The 21,861-nt window shown below is 39.7% G+C and overlaps 1 protein-coding gene across 2 annotated transcripts in view; it reads left to right on the top strand.

The window, feature by feature from the left end:
• CDCA2 (cell division cycle associated 2) overlaps window positions 1–21,861 on the top strand; it is a 41,018-nt gene that overhangs the window by 5,307 nt on the left and 13,850 nt on the right. For both annotated transcript variants that reach the window (XM_004004177.5, XM_060409176.1), the window contains 9 exons: window positions 7,606–7,756; window positions 9,060–9,262; window positions 11,436–11,523; window positions 12,641–12,849; window positions 13,632–13,716; window positions 14,360–14,577; window positions 19,273–19,351; window positions 20,760–20,848; window positions 21,691–21,828. In XM_004004177.5, coding sequence (XP_004004226.3) covers window positions 7,606–7,756; window positions 9,060–9,262; window positions 11,436–11,523; window positions 12,641–12,849; window positions 13,632–13,716; window positions 14,360–14,577; window positions 19,273–19,351; window positions 20,760–20,848; window positions 21,691–21,828 — 1,260 coding nt within the window. The remainder of the gene's footprint in view (window positions 1–7,605; window positions 7,757–9,059; window positions 9,263–11,435; window positions 11,524–12,640; window positions 12,850–13,631; window positions 13,717–14,359; window positions 14,578–19,272; window positions 19,352–20,759; window positions 20,849–21,690; window positions 21,829–21,861) is intronic.

Below are 21,861 nucleotides of genomic sequence, written 5' to 3'. Positions count from 1 at the left end.
TTTGCTTTACAGCTGGCACTTCATGACTTCCTTTCACCATCCTTGGTGATTTCCTTTTTCTCTCCTATTTGTATTTCCTTTCTCCATATTTTCATATCTTTTCTTGGTGTACTACCTCATTTTTCTGGAGCCTCTGCATATCTGATAAAGTTTATCCTACCAACATAATTGAATTAGGTTTATCCTGTATAGAAATCTGGGTTGGACCTATTTTCCCTCAAAATTTTGAAATTTTGAAGGCATTTTCTGTTGTATTTTAGCTTAGAGAATGAAAAAAATCCTATTCATTCCTTCATTCATTCAACTTACCTTTGATTCCCTATCCTTTGTTTAGCCTTCTTCTTCATTCTGGAAGCTCCATTCCTGCTGTTATAAAATATCATGATGGGCTATCTCTCACGGTGGCCTGTTGAGGACATCATAGTTTTTTTTTCCTTAGATCTTGGGGTCTCATTTTACTACTTAATTGTTATAGGTTCTGGCTCATGCTCAAATCTTTTCTTCAAGATGCCTAGTGATCCTTGACTCTGTTCACATTTAAAAGTGCGACACTTTGACAACTGCTCGTGCTCAGTCGCAGAGTCTGATCAAACTCCAGGAGACAGTGAAGGGCAGGGAAGCCTGGCATGTTGTGGTGCATGGGGCTGCAAAGAGTCAGAGACCACTGAGCGACTGAACAGCAACAAGCTTCAGGACTGTTTGTTTCATTTCTGTGATATTTTACACACTGTTGAAATTTAGACAGGGGTTGCAGTGAATCCGGAGATTGTTTTGGGTAGTGTGGACCTTTTAACAAATGCGTCTTGCAGTCCAGGAGCACAAAATACCTTTCCATTTATTTGTGCCTTTTTTTCAGTTCCTTTCATCAGTGTCTTACAGTTTTCAAGATATAGATCTTTCACTTCCTTGGTTCAGTTTATTTCTTAGTATTTTATTCTCTTTGATACAGCTATAAATGTTCTCTTAAATCTTCTTTCCTATAATTCTTTATTTGAGTGTAGAAACAACAGATTTTTGTATGTTCATTTTTTATTCTGCAATTTTATTGAATTTCTTTATTCCAACAGTTTTTTAGTGTGGCTGTGTTTGTACATATGTCATCTGAAGATAGTGACAGTTTTATTTTTCCCTTTCCAACTTGGCTGTCTTCTCTTTTTTTTTTTCCTAATTGCTGCTTCTTATTCTTTCAGTATTAAGGCATTAGCTATTGACTTCCTACTGTGTTCAACCCTCTTTCTCCCTCATCCCTTGTATCATAAACATAGATATGCACTTCCCATCCTTTACAACTTCCCAGTAGATAAGTTACTTGAATATTCAAGTCTTTATGTTATTGTGACCATGTGTGTTATTTTCACCTGTTTTCCCTTCTGCATTTGTCTTATCCAACCTTTTCTTCTGAGTCATTTTCCTTTAGCACAAACAAATCTTTATCTGTCCCTTTAACTTCCCCTAGGGGATTCCCTGGTGACTCAGACAGTAAAGAATCTGCCTGTAGTGCTGGAGACCCATGTTCAGTTCCTGGGTTAGGAAGACCCCCTAGAGGAGGAAATGGCAACCCACTCCAGTGTTCTTGCCTGGAGGATCCCATGGACAGAGGAGCCTGGTGGGCTGCAGTGCGTGGGGACATAAAGAGTAGGACATGACTGAGCGACTGCCACTTAACTTTCTCTAGACCCCCATGGCGTCCCATTTCTGTGCCTGCCCCTCACAGGAAACTCCTTGAACTGTTGTCTGTCCTGTCTCACTCCTCTTCCATCATCTCCAGTGACTGTAGCCACTCCACCTGGGCTTCTGCATTGATCCCAAATGGCCCACACCTTGGCCAAGACCATGATTAACTATGTCTTACTTTACATCTTAATCAGCCTTGCCTCAACATTTGACTGAATGCAGTTACTCCCTCCTTGAACCACTTTGCTTGGCTCTTGGGGATACCAAACTCACCTCATTTTCTTCTTGTTATTGTCATCCCTTCCTCTGCTGATCTCCCTTTTTTAGTTCTCCCCTCAAAAATGTTGGAGCACCCCAGGCTCTCCTCTGCCCCCATTTTGTTGCTTTCCTTGTGTAAACTAATCCTTTCCCATGGCTTTGGACATTGTCTATAGACTCGTGACTCCAAAATGTCTAACGTTGGCCCAAAGTTCTGTAGAGCTCATAGTCAGATACCCTCTTGCCTATTCAGCATCTTCCCTTTGGTGTTTCAGTAAGCACTTCGAGCATTACATGCTGCTGCTGCTGCTAAGTCACTTCAGTCGTGTCCAACTCTGTGCGACCCCATAGACGGCAGCCCACTAGGCTCCTCTGTCCCTGGGATTCTCCATGCAAGAACACTGGAGTGGGTTGCCATTACATGGTCACAGCTAAACTCTAGGTTTCCATTCCTCACCATTTCCCCATCTCAGCACACACCATTGTCCAGTTGCTCTGGCCAACAACCTGCCAGTCTTCCTCGGTTTCTTTCCTTTTAATCTCTCACATCCAACCCAGCATTGCCTTTTCACTTCATTTCAGAAACCTCTTTGTAAGCTCTCATGTCTCTCAGCTCGGCTGCTACAGCCTTTACATGCTTTCTACCTGAATCACCAGCTGCTTCTTCATAACTAGTCTCCTTCTCACCTTCCCTGATCCATCCACCATCCCACAGAGCAGTCAGAGAGATACATTACAAATAAGGGACTTCCTTGGCAGTCCAGTGGTTAAGACTCCATCCTTCCAATTCAAGGGGGTGCAGGTTCAATCCCTGGGTGGGGAACAAAGATTTCACATGCCACGGCGTGCAACAACAAAAATAATAATAAAAATGCTAAAGTATGAATCAGATCAATCACTCTGCATCTTAAAACCTTCCCATGGATTCCCGTTATGCCTTCAATTAAACTCAGACCACATCTCGAAGCCTTCATGCCCTCCCTGATCCAAGCCCTGCCCACTCCATCCTCACCTCCCTATCTCCTGCCATTTTCTGGACACCCTTGCCTTCTTTCTGCCGCATCCTCTCTGCATTCCAGGCCTCTTGTTCTGCCTTGTTCTTGCAGAATGCCTCCCTCTTCTCGTATCTTCCTTTCATTCTTATCCATAGTGTTGGTCAGTGAGTCTTGTCCGAATCTCTGCAATCCTGTGGACGCCTCTGTCCATGGATTCTCCAGCAAGAACACTGGAGTGGGTTGCCATTCCCTTCTGCAGGGGATATTCTTGGCCCAGGGTTCAAACCCAGGCCTCGTGCATTGCAGGTAATTCCTTAGTCTCCCACTTACTGTTTTCATATCAACTCGGCTGTTACTTCAGAGGGAGTGCTGTCCTGACTCAAGTAGAGCAGCACTGTTATTACCAAATCACACTCCTTTTTTAGCTTCTCAGTGGCACCTCTTGTACTTGAAATTATATGAATACGTTTTCAGAATTTTACTCTACAGTGTCATTTCCTCCTGTATTGTGAGCCTTTCAAGTGGTTTCTGGCACAGGGAAAGAATGTTGATTGAGTGATATAATTCCTAAGACAAAAGTATCCAAAAAAGCAGTATGTTTTTTAATGCTTCCTTTACTTTTCATATATGAATGTTGTTCTCTTTCTCCATCAGGAAATAGAGAAACAATGATTTTGACTGGGGAAGCTTTAATTTGTTTAAAGCAGATTTCAAAATGGGCCAGACTCCTAGGAAATTAAATCTAACTGTCCCATGTTCAAATATAAGTTTGCAAAAAAGGTACATTAAACATAAATTGTATGGCTTTAGGATAAACCCTTTCTTTCTCTGTATCTCAGATGAGAGTTGACCACCAGCTTTTTATGAATGTTATGTGCTGTTTATGTCATAAAGGTTTACATTGTCAACCTGTTTGAATTTTAAATGTTCTGTTATGTAACAAAGTTTGCTTTATGAATGTATTTAACTGGGAATAAAATCAAGAGTGTGAGCAGATTCACCATCAAACATGGCTTCAGGATTTTAACAGGGTTTTCTCCATATGATATCTTAAAGGGAAGTAATTTTTTATTTTACTTTCGCTTGTTAGTGTAATTCCTTAAGTTGCTGTAAGCTCCAAATCAGTGGAAATATGTTAGTCTGAATAATACAGACGGGGGTGGTGGGTGGGGAGAAGTTCTAGATAGAGAACTTAATCAGTAATTTATTTTATGGGTAACAGAACTCTTAAATGATACATCACTTACATTTATATGGCAATTCTACCCCTGCTTGTTATTTAGTCAGTAAGTCGTGTCTGACTGTTTTGTGACTTCATGAACTATAGCCTGCCAGGCTGCTCTGTCCATGAGATTTCCAGGCAGGAATATTGGAGTGGGTTGCCATTTCCTTCTCCAGGGGATCGTCCCAGTTCAGGGATTAAACCCATGTCTCCTACATTGGCTGGAGAAGGAAATGGCAGCCCACTTCAATATTCTTGCCTGGAAAATCCCACAGAGAGGAGTCTGGTGGGCTACAGTTCATGGTATCACAGTTCATGGTATCATAAAGCATTGGACACGACTGGCCGACTAAACAGCTCCTGCTTTGGCAGACGGGTTCTTTACCACTGAGCCACCAGGGAAGCTCCCTACCCCAACCCCTGCTAGTACCAATTTAATTTGATGACTCTTCAGCTGTTAGCAGAGTTTCCAGAGAGCTGTTTTTAACTATTTGGCTTTACAGTTTGAATAAATGACTAGCTTTCACCTTTGAGGAAGTAAACCCCCCATGACATCAGAAGATTTAGCTCGGGGTTGCCAAAGGAGAGAGGGTATGTGTAGGGAGGTATCCAAGCTACTGCAGAACATGTGTCTCTTGTTCTGGCCCCTGGTGTGTGTATGGATGGAAATGAATAGAGACCAGTGTGGATGGAACTAGTTATGCTGAGACCGCCACATGACACAGGGGCCAAGGCAGATCGTCAAATGTTATTTTTAGCAAAATTTGGTAAAATTTTCAAATAGTTTCTTCTTGTCCCTTCTTCATAGCTCTGTCTCCAGAATTTGTGGTTTTCTTGTAACCTTAATCTCCATATAGTCTCTCTCTCTCTTTTATTATTGGGTAAAGCCTTCACTGTGTAGACAAAACATTCTTAATACTGACTTTAATTTTTTAATTTTTACTTTTTATGTAATTTCTAAAGTTTATATTCCACTTATAGGTATTTCAAAGTTTTGGTTACATCCCCTGTGTTGTACAATATATCCTTGTAACCTGTCTTATATCCACTAGTTTGTACCTCCCACTCACCACCCCCCAACCCCATATTACCCCCATCCCATAAAAAGTATTTTGTTCTCTATAGCTGTCTGATTCTTTTTTGTTACATTCTCTAGTTTGCTGTGTTTTTATTTTTGCTGTGTTTTTTGGATTCACATATAAGTGATATTGTACAGTATTTGTCTTCGTCTGTCTGATTTCAGTTAACATGATGCCTTCCAAGTGCATTTGACGCAGGTGGCAAAATTATACTCTTTTTATGCCTGAGTAGTATTCCAGTATATTGTGGATATTCCAGTACATACGTTGTGTATCCATTGGTCTGTTGATGGATACCTAGGTTGCTTCCATATCTTGGCAGTTGAAAATAATGCTGCTATGAACATTGACGTTCATATCTCTTCAAGTTAGAGGTTTTAGGGGGTTATATATATATCCAGGAGAATTGCTGGGTCGTGTGGTAGTTCTATTTTTAGTTCTTTCAGAGACCTCCATACTATTTTCCACAGTGGCTACACCAGTTTCCATTCCTACCAACAGCAATGAGGGTTCCTTTTTTTTCGGCCACACCATGTGGCATGCAAAATCTTAGTTACCAGACCAGGGATCAAACCCATGCCCCCTGCAGTGAAGCATGGAGTCTTAACCACTGGACCACCAAGGAAGTCCTGATCTGTGATCTTTTTGATGATAGCCATGCTGACAGCTGTGAGGTGATACTTCACTGAGGTTTTGATTTGCATTTCCCTAATGACTAAGGTCTGTCTAGTCAAGGCTTTGGTTTTTCCAGTAGTCATGTATGGATGTGAGAGTTGGACTGTGAAGAAGGCTGAGTGCCAAAGAAGTGATGCTTTTGAACTGTGGTGTTGGAGAAGACTCTTGAGAGTCCCTTAGACTGCAAGGAGATACAACCAGTCCATTCTGAAGGAGATCAGCCCTAGGATTTCTTTGGAGGGAATGATGCTAAAGCTGAAACTCCAGTACTTTGGCCACCTCATGCAAAGGGCTGTTGACTCATTGGAAAAGACTCTGATGCTGGGAGGGATTGGGGGCAGGAGGAGAAGGGGACGACAGAGGATGAGATGGCTGGATGGCATCACTGATTCGATGGACATGAGTCTGAGTGTCCTCCGGAAGTTGGTGATGGACAGGGAGGCCTGGCATGCTGTGATTCATGGGGTCGCAAAGAGTCGGATGCAACTGAACTGAACTGAATGATTAGTGATGTTAAGCATCATTTCATGCGCCTGCTGTTCATCCATATTTCCTCTTTGGAAGAAAAGTTCTTCTGTACAATTTTTAAGGGAAAATATATATCATATGTAAACAACTTATATAACTCAATGTTCATGAAAGTAAAAGTGTTAGTCCGACTCTTTGTGACCCCATGGACTGTACCCCGTTAGGCTCATCTGTCCATGGAATTCTCTAGGCAAGAGTACTGGAGTGGGTTGCCATTTCCTTCTGCAGGGAATCTTCCTGACCCAGGGATCAAACCTGCATCTCTCACATTGCAGACAGATTCTTTACCATCTGAGTCACCAGAGAAGTCATCAAATATAAAGATTTGTTTAACTCAAATAAATGGGATGTGTTTTGTCTGGGTTTCTTTTTAAAGTGCTTCCTATCTACTCCAGACAGACTTCTCTTCTCTCCTCCATGGGTTTGTCAGTATCAGTACTGGCCAACCTGTTGCTCCATGTTTATAGTAATATAAACTTTTAATAGCTACCAAGAGTAGCTGTTGCTCTTTGGTAAGGCTTACCTGGTAGCTCAGCTGGTAAATAATGCACCTGCAATTCAGAAGACCCCGGTTTGATTCCTGGGTTGGGAAGACCTGCTGGAGAAGGGATAGGCTACCCACTCCAGTATTCTTGGGCTTCCCTGGTGGCTCAGATGGTAAATAATTTGCCTGCAACGTGGGAGACCTGGCTTTGATCCCTGGGTTGGGAAGATCCCTTGGAGGAGGACATGGCAACCCACTCCAGTATTCTTGCCTGGAGAATCCCATGGACAGAGGAGCCTGGCGGGCTACCGTTCATGGAGTCACAAAGAGTTGCACACAACTGAGCGACTCAGCACAAGTAGGAGAGAGGAGAAACAGAGATGAGGGCAGCACACTGAATGTTCAGACTAAAAGTACATGATTTGGGACTTCCCTGCTGATCCAGTAGTTAAGACTCCACGGTTCCACTAAAGGGAATCCTACCACTGCAGGGGCACAGGTTCGACTCTTACTCAGGGAACTAAGATCCCACATGCTGAGTGGCATGGCCGGGGGGGGGAAAAAATTGCTTTAAAAATGTTTGATTCAGGGAAGGAGGGTCTCTTCTCTATTAACTTTTTACCTCTGATCTTCAAAAAGCCCATCTTTGGCTTGATTTGTAATGTCCTCTGTGCTTCTGTATTTTAACAGGGCAGCCCCGCTTTGTATCGAAATGTTTATTCTTTAAGAGAGCAAATGTCTGCCTTCCATTTGGCTTTTAACTCCATAAAGGAAAACGAGAAAATGACTGACTGTCCTGAATTCTCAGAGGCGGAAGGAGTGTTCAAGACCAGAGGCTCGAGTGAGTAGAAAAATTCAGTCCGTTTGGACTTCCGCATCTTTTGAGACAAACCTCTGAGATATTAAAAAAAGATTTACTTCTATAGTGTGAAAGATGTCTTTTCTGAATAGCCATATTTTTCAGTGGAGCCTAACATTTAAAATTTGGGATGTTTCACACAAAAATCTAGATTTCTGATTTCTCTTGAAAAAAAATAATTCCTGAGCATACACCTTATGTTTGCATATGACCACAATTAAGTGTTAAATGTTACAATGTCAGAGCCCATGGACTCTTTCATCTTTAAAATTGGGCATGCTGTAGATTTGGGTGAACGACCTTTCTTGTTTTTTAATTTATTTTTATATTGAAGGATAATTGCTTACACGATTTTGTTGTTTTTCTGTCAAATCCTTGGTTTTTTAGAGGTTATTATTAATTTTCGTAAGCATTTATATGAATACCAAACACTCAACCCTGATATTGTAAACAGATATATTTATTCTGACATCTTACTAGCCTGCCATACTCTTTACCATAAGTTTTAAATTGTAACTTTTTGGTAATTTTTTCTGTCACTTTTGGTTTTCCAACCACAAAGCGTTTCAGACCCCAGAACTAGACAAACTCCTGGCTTTGCTGTAATCAGCGTAATCCTAAGGTTCAAAATGGTTTTGTTTGGTTTCTTGAACCATCTTCAGGTACATTTCAACACCTTCCTGATTGCCGGGCATTGTTACTCAATGCAAATCCAGTGCATCCACCTCTGCAGTACACAACCTGCTCCCTGTACTCATTTATATTTGTAACTTGTAACTTACCTGTTTTTCAGTTTTTATCTGAGCTTTAAAATATTTTATTTACATAATTGGTATAAATTCTGTAGACAATTAAATTTCCTTTTTGTACCCAGGAAAAATTGTGGCTGTGTTTTTCATAAAATCATATACAGTCAGAACAGAACCAATATTGGAACATAACCACATCCTTTAAAATGTTCAAAAGGAAAGGTTTCATTTTAAATTTAAAAATAGAATGAGATATTATATCAGAAATGCAAATATATCTTGGTGCATCTTTTGAAAGCCCAAAGAAAGTTAATTCTGATAATTAAATTGTTATCTTTTTAGTAGTCATGTTCTCTCGCATTTCAGTTATATTTCCTTTTTTGAATAAAAATGTACTACTAGATTTTCCTTTTCATTGTTAAAGGAAGCATTAAATTACATCATGAAATTATGATGATGGGTGTAGTTTTCAAGTGATACTGTAAAAGAAAATATTTGAACCTGTGTTTTGTTTTTATTTTGTTTTGTGTACCTAGCCAAAAAGGAAAGTCTTGGTGAATGTCAGCTGTCTGAGTTCTCTGCACAGTCATCATCCAAACGTCGGAGAATATCCTCTCCAGGCAGCTCTGACATAAATCTAACTGATGCGGTTAATCTCCAGACATGCAATGTCAGTGTTGCTGCTTGTCCCAGTTCAGACATGAAGTGTGCTGTTGAAACTTTTGCTGATCTCTCCCAGGTAATACACTTATTGCTGCTGCTAAGTCACTTCATTTGTGTCCGACTCTGTTCAACCCCATAGACGGCAGCCCACCAGGCTCCCCCGTCCCTGGGATTCTCCAGGCAAGAACACTGGAGTGGGTTGCCATTTCCTTCTCCAATGCATGAAAGTGAAAAGTCAAAGTGAAGTCGCTCAGTCGTGTCCGACCCTCAGCAGCCCCATGGACTGCAGCCTACCAGGCTCCTCCATCCATGGGATTTTCCAGGCAAGAGTACTGGAGTGGGGTGCCACTGGGAACAGGAAATGAAGTTTTGGTTTTTCTAGCTAGCCAATTTGAGGACTGTCAGGGCCCTTTTGCAATTTTAGTACTTATGTACATTGTGTTGAAGTGTTTGGGGCTTCCCAGGTGGGTCAGTGGTAAAAGGACCCTCTTGCCAATGTAGGAGACAGAGGTTCAATCTCTCAGTGGGGACAATCCCCTGGAGAAGGAAATGACAATCCACTCTAGTATTCTTGCCTGGGAAATCCCATGGACAGAGGAGCCTGGTGGGACTACAATCCACAGGGTTGCAAAAGATTCAGACGACTTAGTGACTAAACAAGAACAACAACATGCTATTACTATATTTGAGCTGGGTTTTAAATTGTGTTTGTATGAGGGATTTCCTGCTTGTTAAATTTTTGTGTGGTTGGTTGGCTTACTGGCTGTGAGAGACTGCTTTGATCAATATGTTGCTTTTGATATGAAAACCACTATGCAAAATGAAGCCCTGTGATCTTCTATTTGTGATTATTCTAGATACCAATGGTACCACAGTGAGAAAGTCTCAGTCCCGCCCTTGAACAGCAGTTTGTCTGCTGTGAGCAGTAGACATATGAGCATCTTATTTACACAGACCTGATAAATGAGGTGACAGTTACACTTGGGCTGTACCCCCCAAGGTCTGGGGTCTGGCATGTCTGCATTGCGGCCCCTCACTGGTTTAATACCAGCTGGAAAGCAAGGTGTCATTTAGCAATTTTCCCCTTGCTCTCCCCACTTCTTTCAAGTAGCCATAGGGATTTTTTTGTTGTTACTTATAACTGCCTAGACGCTGTCAACATCATCAAAAGATGATAATCAACATGAGTTCAATAATACTATTGCAGATCCTTGTGTGTGTGCTTGCTTAGTTGCTTCAGTAATGTCTGACTCTTTGAGACCCTATGGACCATAGCCCACGAGGCTCCTCTGTCTATGGGATTCTCCAGGCAAGAATACTGGAGTGGGTTGCCATGCCCTCCTCTTGGGGGTCTTCCTGACCCAGAGATCAAACCTGCATCTCTTATGCCTCCTGCATTAGCAGGCAGATTCTTTACCACTAGCACCACCAACCCAAGGATCCTTGACCTTCACACAAGTGTAAACAGGGAGCTAGTTCTCTCACGACCCTAAGTTTTGCTTTGATACAGTAGGTTCCTGTTTCTTTAGTGAGAGAAGACACCTTCCGCCAGTAGAGTGGAAGCTTTTTTCCTTGTACTTTCTCTGTCATGTAGCTCCAGCACATGTCCTGTTGATCCTGTCTAGACTGGCTTAGTAGATGTTTGCTGCCCATTTTGGTCAACCATCAAGACCCATGAGTTTCACATGTATCTCAGGGTCGCTTATAATCTCTGCTCTCTCTGCCCTATTCTAGTTGATATGAAATCATCTGATGGTAATTTTTTAATCAGAATTTTGATTAATTTTTGGACACACAGCATGATTTAGAAATGGTTTCCACATTAATAGGAGTGTGTTTTCTACCCTGACCATTAACGGTTTTCCCTTTCTAGCTTTTGATATCTTCTATTGTTTGATTGGTAATTTTGTTTTTCATTATTTTGAGAATTTCCTCTTTAAGGAAAATAGTTAACATAGTATTCTAGACTTCAAACAATAAGGCAGTAAAAACTGTGCCCTATGAACACTTCCTAGGGAATTGAGCATTGTTGGATTGGATGTTTAGGAGTCAGTGAGAATGAATATTCTGTTTTTAGTTCTATTCCTACATAATTCCCGTAAAAATTAACTAGATAATGAAGTGATGTATTGATTGATTTAACTTCAGATTTCCAGATAATCTGTAATGGCTAACTCAAATCTTTATAAAAATAGTAATCCTATAAATAATAAAATTTAATACTTCTTTACTGTTTTTTTCCCCCCAAGAAATCTTCTGCATCTGGTTTAAATCTACAGTATGGATGTTTAATGAATGAATCTCCTCTACTTTCAGAACTTACAGAGGCTTCAAGTGGTAAGTGTTATGTTTTTCCTTGGTACCTGTGCTAAATTCACCCATGAAATGTTTGTTCAGTAGACATTTATGGTTGGTTTACTTATATGCGAACATTTGGACACACTGAAACCATTCCTTGCATTTTAGGAGCTCGTGGTTTAGTAGAAATGTTTTAGAGCTCTTGTTGTGTGAGAGATGACATACTGCCCTTTTACAGGCACAGCCACCTCCTTCCTTCTGCGCCTCTCAGTTACTATATTTTATGTTGTCTCTTTGTCCTCAGGCCATGAAGGCTTTGACTGTTGTGTTTATCATTATATCTCTTAAGCACCCAGAATATACTTGTTACATGTCAGTCATCAGGCAGTGGTCTTCTATGAGAATTTGCAGTGGGAGCCTTGCCTTATTTAACGGCACATGAGGGCTTCCCTGGTGACTCAGTGGTGAAGAAAATGCCTGCCAGTGCAGGAAACACAGGTTTGATCCCTGGATCAAGAAGATCCCCTGGAGGAGGAAATGGCAACCCACTCCAGTATTCTTGCCTGGGAAATCCCATAGACAGAGGAGCCTGGGGGGGGCTATAGTCCATGGGGTTGCAAAGAGTCAGACATGACTTAGCAGCTAAATAACACAGAATATGAATTGTTTTATTTGATAATCTTTCTCCTCAGCATCTTGTCCTCTCCATCCTTTTAGTGCTGCAATCAGAAGCATTTTTAGGACCAGGCTGGCATCCTAAAAATGCTTCTGATTGCAGCACCAAAATTGGTCCAGATTCATTGTGTAGCTCAGGTTAGTTTCACGATGGCCGTCATAGGTGTCGTGAGTGGAGGCAGGTTAACAGTTAATAGCTGAGCCAAGGATTCCTGTTTAACTTTGCATGAAGCTGAAACACCTTCCTTACCTTTACCCTCAGTAGTTCAATTTGAACTAAAAGCTGTGACCAGTGCCACTTTCTCTCCTTTTTTTTTCTTCGTATTTCCAAATAAAATCCCAGATGTTACACTCTAAGCAGGATGTCTTAGGGTTGAATTTCTGAGGAACATGTTCCTCCCTTTGCAAATACGCACTACCTTTGGTGTAGAATGGACTGATTCAGATATCTGCCCCCCTCATGGTTACAACTCTGTTGAAGGAATCCAGGATGCTGCCTCCGTGGAAGGGAGAGGATCCAGTGATGCCGTTTCAGTTGATAAATGTATAGAAGTGAGCACAGACACAGCTCCTGAAGTCAGGTCCCTGGTTACCCCACTGTGCCAGAAGGACCTTCAGTCCTCCAAGACATTTGTCCTGCGTTCTGTACTGAAGAAACCCGCTGTGAAGCTGTGTGTAGAAAGCCTGCAGGTCAGTAGAGAGCTACACCTCCTAAAGCAAATCAAATCAAGATTGCTTTTGGTTCCCAGAAGTACCTCTGAAATATTATGTCATACTGGCCTAATAGAAAATGTCTCACCATATTTTTTACCTCCTCTTTCTCGCTTGTAGTAGCACTTGGCACTTTCTTTTTGCTCTTTATTTTTTCATTAACACTCAGTGTGGAATATAGTATGTTGAAGATTCCACATGCCTCCTGGCCAAAAAAAAAAACCAAACACAAAACATAACAGAAGCAGTATTGTAACAAATTCAATAAAAACTTTTTAAATGGTCCAAATAAAATAAAAATAGTGCACATTAAAAAAAAAAAAAAGCCAAAGCACCATATTATGCTATTTACATACTTGTTTTTTTTTCTTGTTTTGGGGAAAGTCTTATACTTCAGATCATTTATACAGTATACCTCAGTTGACACTGTCCAGAGTACACTGTAATTCTGCCCACTTATATTTTCCTTAACTTCATTTGCCAGATCCAAAAGGAGGAAATGAATTTAGCCCACATTATGGATTCCTGTTTTTTCATTTTGGCTTAAAACTACTTACTAGAGTAATAACTAGGAAACCCAGTTTTTCTTTGTGGCTAATATCATGGTATTTTAAGTTAGATCAATTATGAAAGTAAAGGTACTCTGCAGTACTGCATAGTATCTATCCTTGGCAGAAAAGGAATTCCAAGTTGCCATTCTTAATGACTGTGTATGTGTATTTATATATGTAAAGTTATTCATGGTTGTTTATTTTGTTTAGGAACACCATGACAACCTCTATAATGATGGAACTTGTCCAAGCTTAACCTCCAGTCTTGCAAACTGTTGCAAAGAACAAACAGCAGGTAAGAACTTCAGGTTTATTTTGAAGCATGTGGATATAATTTCCTTGTTATTAAAAACATCTGAGATAGTCTGTGATATTTTCAATGATCTGCTGATGCCTGATGCTTCTGAAATACCTGGGAATGAAGAATATTTGAGGGGTAGGGGATGGAATCTCTGTAGAGAGTCTCAGAATTGGTTGTATCCACTTCATCTATCCATTTTTGTATAATGGTGAAATTTGTAGAGGAAATGATATTCCATTCTTGTCATCTAAATTCAGCATGCAAAATTTACTTAAAATTTATTACCACATTTTAATTGGAAATATTGTATATCTCTTCCATTTTAAACTTTTTTTCTCTCTACAAACTATGTTTTGTATTATACGAATAGCCAATCCAGTCATGTTAGGATTCTAGGATATGCCTTTTAGATAAGAAATGTAGTTATCTACAGAAGGTCAAGAAAATTGTAAAGTACTAGCCTTTCCAGTACAGGAGACCTGGGTTCGATTCCTGGGTTGGGAAGATCCCCTGGAGAAGGGAAAAGCTACCCACTCCAGTATTCTGGCCTGGAGAATTCCATGGACTGTATATGTATAGTCCATGGGGTCGCAAAGAGTCAGACACAACTGAGTGGCTTTCGCTTTCACTTTCACAGCCTTGCCAAATTCAAAGAAGAGGAAGAGAGTTACTTTCGGAGAGGACCTAAGCCCTGAAGTGTTTGATGAATCTTTGCCAGCTAACACTCCACTGCGTAAAGGACAAACACCTGTCCGTAGAAGGGATTTAAGCAGCCTCGGTCCCCAACTACCTGAACAGTCTCCAGTTCCTGAGCGGTTACCTCAACCAAATTTTGATGACAAGGAAGAGAATCTTGTAAGTATGGGAAGTGTGAAACAGACTTGTTTATGTTTTCATCATACCTCACCTATTTGCATGACCAGTGATTATGCTTTGAAATCATGAAGCAAAATGAATGGTGGGTCATGATATAAGTTAATGCATTTTCTAGCTAGATTACTACCAGTTTTCTCCCGTTAAAAACAATAACTTCCATGACTCCTTGAACATAGCATATCTCCTGCAACCTTACTGATTGTAAGATGTGCCGTTCTTTGAGAAAAAATGCTGAAAGATAAACTGACACACACCATGTGCTCAGATTTCAGAGGTGTTAAGATGTGAAAGAACAGCAATCTTAGAATCAATATATTATAAATTGTTCTAAATTTCTGCAGGTAGGATAACTAGATTCAGGGATATGAACAGTTTTTGAATTTTTTTGATACATAGTGCTAAATTAGCATTCAGAAAGTATGTACTTGTTTGAACTCACAGTACTATAAGTAATCCTATTTTATTATATCTTTGTAAACCCTGAGTATTAACTGTACTTTTTTTTTTAATAGCTTAATAGGAGAAAAAGATCACTTGAAAATTTTGTTAGTGAGGTTTGAACATTTTCACATGTTTGTAGGCCATTTGAATTTCTTCTCTTGAGAATTACCTATTAATTTTACTTACCCAGTTTACATTGGGACTGTTATTCATTCTCTCTCGCTCTTATACCTTGAAATAAGAATATTCTGCTTTTGGCCAAGATGGAGTAAGAGGGACCTAATTTATATTCCCATGAAAAAGAACTCAAAAGCCAGAGAAAAAGCTAAGAAACTGTGGTTCACAGACACTGGCTACTGGAAGCAGACAGTAATCCCAGGGGAACAAGGGAGGTAAACCTCATGAGAGCCCCATCTTGCTGCCTGGGCTGGATTTCCAGGCTGCAGCACAGGGAGGCGTTACCTCGACAGAGCCTGGAAGTCTCCCTGAGTTGAGAAGATGGAGTTTGGGCCTGGGAAGGTGAAGGACGCTGGAGTTCGCCAGGTAAAATACCAGAGAAGAGACTTGCACAGAGAGAACTCTGGAGATCTGCTAAGAGTCTCTCTGGAGTCAGTGCTGGTCTACATACCTTTGTGAGTAAACTGCTGCAGGCCAGGGAGGAACCGCTCAAATGGAACAGAGGGAAATGCCTAGAGCTCACACAGGGCTTCCCAGGTGGTACTTGTGGCAAAGAACGCACCTGCCAGTGCAAGAGATGTAAGAGACGTGGGTTCAATCCCTTTGTCGGGAAAACCCCCGTGGAGGGAGGGCATGGCAACCCACTCCAGTATTCTTGCCTAGAGAGTTCCATGGACAGAGGAGCCTGGTGGGCTACAGCGCATAGGGTCGCAAAGAGTTGAACACAACTGAAGTGACTTAGCATGCATGCACATAGGCCAGGAACTGTGTTCGCACCAACCTTTGTAGCAAAGCCTTATAATTCAGAGGGTGTCAGATGCTCATGATATTGACTCATTAAATGGAGCAGAATTAAACTAACAGCCAACTTGTATTCATGTAGCTGCATTGCATAATGAAACCCAAGAATATAAGAAGTACTTTGAGCAACTGTGAAGCTGTGGTGATCCGAGCCAGGTTACAGGCATCAGATATGATTGTCCACCAGCCCTTCACCCCTCCTCTGAAGGCCCTCAATAAAATGGTTTGATCCTTCCCACCAGAACAAAACTAGCACCAAATAACGTTAAATTCAAAATGTCTGGCATTCAAGTAAAAATTAAGAGTTGCATAGGGAACAGTGTCCATAATGAGACAAATCAATCAGTAAGAATAGACCCAGACATGATACCTATGGTAACATTTGTGGAGAGACAATCAAAGAGTTATTTTAACTATATTTCCCGTGCATGCAAGAATGTGAGAAAAGATTGAGCTTAAGAACACAAAAGATAAAGCAAAGACCCAAATAAAATTCTATATGTTAAAATCTCCAGGAATAACAAAATGTATTGGGTGAGATTAATAGCATATTAGAGACTGCAAGAGAAGATTAGTGAATTTGAAGATGTAGCAATGGAAATTATTCTCAGTAACACAGAGAAAAAGACTAAAGAATAAGCAGACAAAAAAAAAAGAATAAGCAGACAATTCATGATCTGGGACAACTTCAGGTAAAATAAGAATATTCTGCTTATAATATAATATAATATGCTTGTAATTAGGGTTCCCAAAGGCGAGGAGATAGTGAAAGGAACAGAAGAAACATACTTGAAAAGCAATGGCTGGAAAATGTTCAGATTTTTTAGAATTAGAAGCCCATTGATCCTAAAATTCATCAAATTCCCAGCACAGGAAACGTAACATACAGAAAGCTTAAAATCAACAATAAATGGCCTAAAAGGAGCCAGAGAGAAAAAGACACCTGACATAAGACAAAATAGAAGAGAGGCAGCAGCAGATTCTTAAAGATGTATTTAAGTACTTGGAGCAAAAAAATAAATAAATACAAAATACCTGTGCAGTGAGAATTCTCTATCCAGTGAGACCATCTTTCAAAACAAAAAGTGAAATGGAGGCTTTTTCAGACATAGGAAAGTTGAAATAATCCTATTTCCATAACAGGTTAGCCTTAGAAGTATTAAAAAGGAAGCCCTTTAATCAAAAGAAAAATAGTTCTGCATGAAAATCTGCATCTACACAGGAATGAAGAGCACTGAAAATGCTAAATATTTGGGCAGATATAACAGACTCTTTCTTTCTAATTAGTCTTCATGAGGACAATTGTTCAAAGCAAGAGTAAGAACAATTTTTTGTTTATATGCAACCAAATTAGCATGGCATCAAGGTAGGGAGAGGTTCTTAGGCTATAAACAAAAGTGGAGTAAGTTTAAAGATATAAACCACAGGAAAATGACAAAAATACGTGGGGTACACCTAAAGCCATGCCTAGGGAAATTTTTAAAAATTAAAGGCTATATTAGAAAATGAGAAGTCTGAAATTAATGATCTCAGCCTCCACTTTAAGAAACTAGAAAAAGAAAATCAAACTAAGATGAAAGAAAGTAATAAAAAAAAGTGTAGGGCTTCCCTGATGGCTCAGTGGTAAAGAATCTGCCTGTCAATGCAGGAGACACAGATTCGTTCCCTGGTACAGGAAAATCCCACATGCTGCAGAGCAGCTGGGCCAAGTGCAGAAAATCAATGAAATAGAGAACAGAAAAATAATAGAGGAAAAAATCATTGAAATCAAAAGCTTGTGCTACAGAAAATAATGGTAAACTTCTAATCTGACTGTTTAGGAAAAAAGGACAGGATACTCATTACCAATACAAGGAATAAGGGAGGTGACATAACTAATTTCCTAATAATCGATAAATTGAAAGGATAATAAAATAATATTATGAACAACTTTATATTATGCCAGTAAATTTAAGAACTTAAGCTACATTCCTTAAAACATATAAACTTAATTTCACTCAAGAAGAAATAAGTGGTATCATTAGCCCTGTATCAGCTAGAGAAATTAAACTGTAGGTAAAACCTTCCCACAAAGAAAATTGCATGTCCAAATGACTTTACTAATGAATTCTATCATTTAAGGAAGGTGCAATACTAATTCTGCCTCAGTCAGTCACTTCAGTCGCTCAGTCATGTCTGACTCTGCGACCCTGTGGACCCTGTGGACGCCAGGCCTCCCTGTCCTTCACCGTCTCCCGGAGTTTGCTCAAACTCATGTCCATCGAGTCAGTGATGCCATCCAACCATCTCATCCTCTGTCGGCCCCTTCTTCTCCTGCCTTCAGTCTTTCCCAGCATCAGGGTCTATTCCAATGAGTCTGTTCTTCGCATTGGGTGGCCAAGGTTTTGGAGCTTCAGCATCAATCCTTCCAATGAATATTCAGGACTGATTTCCAATTGAGTTGAGCATGCTTCCCAATTCATCACTGTCAGCTTTAACCTGATACTATAATCAGACATTATAAGAAAAGAACACTACAGCCAGTATCCTCATAAACATATTAATGTGCAAAAGGGAATAAATTATGAGTAAGTGAGATTTTTACCCCCAAAAGGCAAAGTTGGATTACTATTTGAAAAACAGTCTATGGAATTCACCATATTAACAGAATAAAATAGAAAAATGATACGGGCTTCTTAGTAGGTGAAGAAAAAGCATTTGACAAAATCCAGCATTGATTTCTGATTAATTCTGAGCACACATGTGATAAAGGAATTTATTTAACCTGACAGATTTTATCTATGAAAAATTAACAGCTACCGTTATATACTGGCTGTGTAAAAGAAAAGATTTGACATCTGCATTTATATTTGCCTTGAAGCTTGCCTGAAAAATATTAGGTAATGTTAGGTTGTATTTGTTAATAGATTTTCTTACTTTATTGGGGTTAGGATATGGGACTTCAAATGATTCAAAAAGTAGCTTATTGGTGGATCATCAATGCCTACGCTTCACTTAAAAGTTTTATTATTATTTTGGTGGATTATAGTTAGTAAATGTGGTTTCCTTTAGGATGATTGTAAATATTATAAACCAATTATTTATATTCAGTATCTTATTTTGCTTTTTTAAATTTAGTTAATCCCTTATTGATTTCCTATCTTTATGCTTATTACAATTAATTCTACAAAGATATGTCTTATTTTCTTTGGGGCACATTTTTTATATGTCCACTGAATTTAAAGATATCTAATTTCTACCCTTTTGTTTGTTTAGGAAAACATAGAGCCTCTTCAGGTTTCGTTTGCCGTTTTGAGTTCTCTTAATATGTCTTCAATTGCTGAGACTCTTTCAGGTAGTAACTTTTAAATAATCATGAATGTTATTAACTGTATGTATATATGAAGATCTCCTTAATTTTAAATTTTTATTTTTATTATGATCATGGTTGATTTTTTAAAAAACCCAAATAGTATAGAAAAGCTTATAAGAAATCTCGTATCCATCTCATTCCATTCTGAGTCACATACTTTTATGATCACCCACACTTAACTTCCTGCGGTGGGTAGCCCCATTTTTTCAAGTCACTGCAAGCAGAGGAGTTGCTCTCTCCACTGTTAAGGATTCACAGTGAACTCCTTATCAGGTTGCACAATTGAAAGGATAAGGGTTGTAAGCATCATTTGTAAATATACAAAATTGTTCATCAACATGGCATTTTGTGCACACGTATCTTCCAAGGTCTCTGGCCTTTTTTTATGATTATGACAAGGCAACAAAGATCTCTCTGGGCTTTTCTGACAAACCAAGACTTGGCCGGCAAATATCATGGGCAGAGCAGGTAGAGTGGGAACCATTATTCATGTCTGTCCCCTAGTGGACATCCTTTAATGGATCACCAACATATCTTGTTGTCTCTCGGACACAAACTGAGCTCATTAGCACAGAATCCAATATGTCGAATGTTAAGTTACTAATAGAACTAAGTTGGAATCATAGTCTGTCATCTTCCAGAGTTTATGCTCTTTGACGTGCTTCACTGCCTTCTCTTTATGCCATCAAAAGTGATCCCAATTTTTTGAACTTTGTGAAAGTACTTTAATGTTTTAAAATTTTTTGAATCTCAAAATTTATTTCTCATGGTAATTAACGTTTATGTTCAGATATGGGCTTCCCTAGTGGTTTAGCAGTAAAGAATCTGCCTGTAATGCAGGAGTTGCAGGTTCAATCCCTGGGTCGGGAAGATCCAGAGAGAAGGAAATGGCTACCCACTCCTGCATTCTTCCCTGGGAAAATCCCATGGACAGAGGAGCCTGGCGGGCTACAGTCCATGGGGTCGCATAGAGGCAGATACAACTTAGTGACAACTGCTGCTGCTGCAAAGTCACGTCAGTCGTGTCTGACTCTGTGCGACCCCATAGATGGAAGCCCACCAGGCTCCGCTGTCCCTGGGATTCTCCAGGCAAGAACACTGGAGTGGGTTGCCATTTCCTTCTCCAATGCATGAAAGTGAAAAGTGAAAGTGAAGTTGCTCAGTCGTGTCTGACTCTTAGCGACCCCATGGACTGTAGCCTACCAGGCTCCTCCATCCATGGGATTTTCCAGGCAAGAGTACTGGAGTGGGGTGCCATTGCCTTCTCTGAACTTAGTGACTATAGGATACTAAAAGCAAAAGTAGTATTCAAGAGTATCCAGTGTTTCCAAGACAGCAGATCTAAAAGTTTTTGTGAGCTTCCCTAATTTTGCTGTATCTTGCTCATCAGGCACTGATACCTCTGCCTCTTCAAGTAACCACGAGAATATAGCCCCCGTTAGTGTCGGCAGAGCAACGCGGACCTCTGACAGAAGAAGGGTAAGTGCTTGTGTTTGTTTCTAAATCTTGCAATAGCTTTTTTTTTTTCTTTCTGTTTTCATGATCAAATAACTTATTGGTTAAATCTTGGTTTAATTGCTGTTTTAAGAGCTAATACCTTATCCTACCTACCATGTAACCCAGGGTGATGCTGTTTTCCTGATGTGATCTCAATTCCGTGAGAAGAAAAATACATTAAAACAAGATGATTTCAGAGTGTGTGTTCAGTGGAAGGTCATCTGTTTAGAAAGTTTCTTTGAGATCTCCGTGGTTTTATTATAAATTGCATCAAAGTCCAAAGTGGAGAAGAGTAGCATGTAATTAACAATCAGAAAATGACATAACTTTTCCTAAACTACATTCCACTGTTTTCAATGTGAGCATTACTCCCACTGAATGCATGTCTTCTGCGATTTTATTAAATTAGTTGAATTTGAATTTTTGTCTACAGCACCATAGTGCATAAACATATAGCATACTGATACTATTTTTTGCTCATATTGTTGGATGATAAACGCAGAAGTCAAACTTAGATAATCTAACAGTTCATGATTTTTCCCCCTCATAACCCATCAGTAGTTAGGTACTAATACTAAATTATAGATGTTCAGTAGGTGCCTGAGACAATGATTCTTTTTTATTTTTTTTAAATTTTATTGAACTTTAGTTGATTTACCGTGTTATATTAACTTCTGCATGTTAATACTATTAATATTGCTATATGAGCTTCTGCAGAAATGAGATGTAAAATGGTAGAATCCACAGGGAAGGGAAAAGACATGTGAAATGAAAATGTGACTGCCTGTGTTTCACGGTAGCCCTGCTTTCAATTTTCTTTCTAGACGTTGATCAGTTTTTCACAAGAGAGTGTTTGCAACTTACTCAATGCAGAAGCTCAGCCGTATAAAGAAAAGAAAACTAATAGGAGGAAGTCTCAAGAAAGCAAGCATGCAGACAGAGTCCTTCCTCGGAAGAATCGGGTGAGTGTGTGCTTAAAGATGTGACGAAGAGGA

The sequence above is a fragment of the Ovis aries genome, chromosome 2 (genome assembly GCF_016772045.2).
Source record: "Ovis aries strain OAR_USU_Benz2616 breed Rambouillet chromosome 2, ARS-UI_Ramb_v3.0, whole genome shotgun sequence".
NCBI classification, from domain to species: domain Eukaryota; kingdom Metazoa; phylum Chordata; class Mammalia; order Artiodactyla; family Bovidae; genus Ovis; species Ovis aries.
Note: the sequence above shows the minus strand (reverse complement) of the source record. Positions and strands in the feature narration are given on the sequence as shown.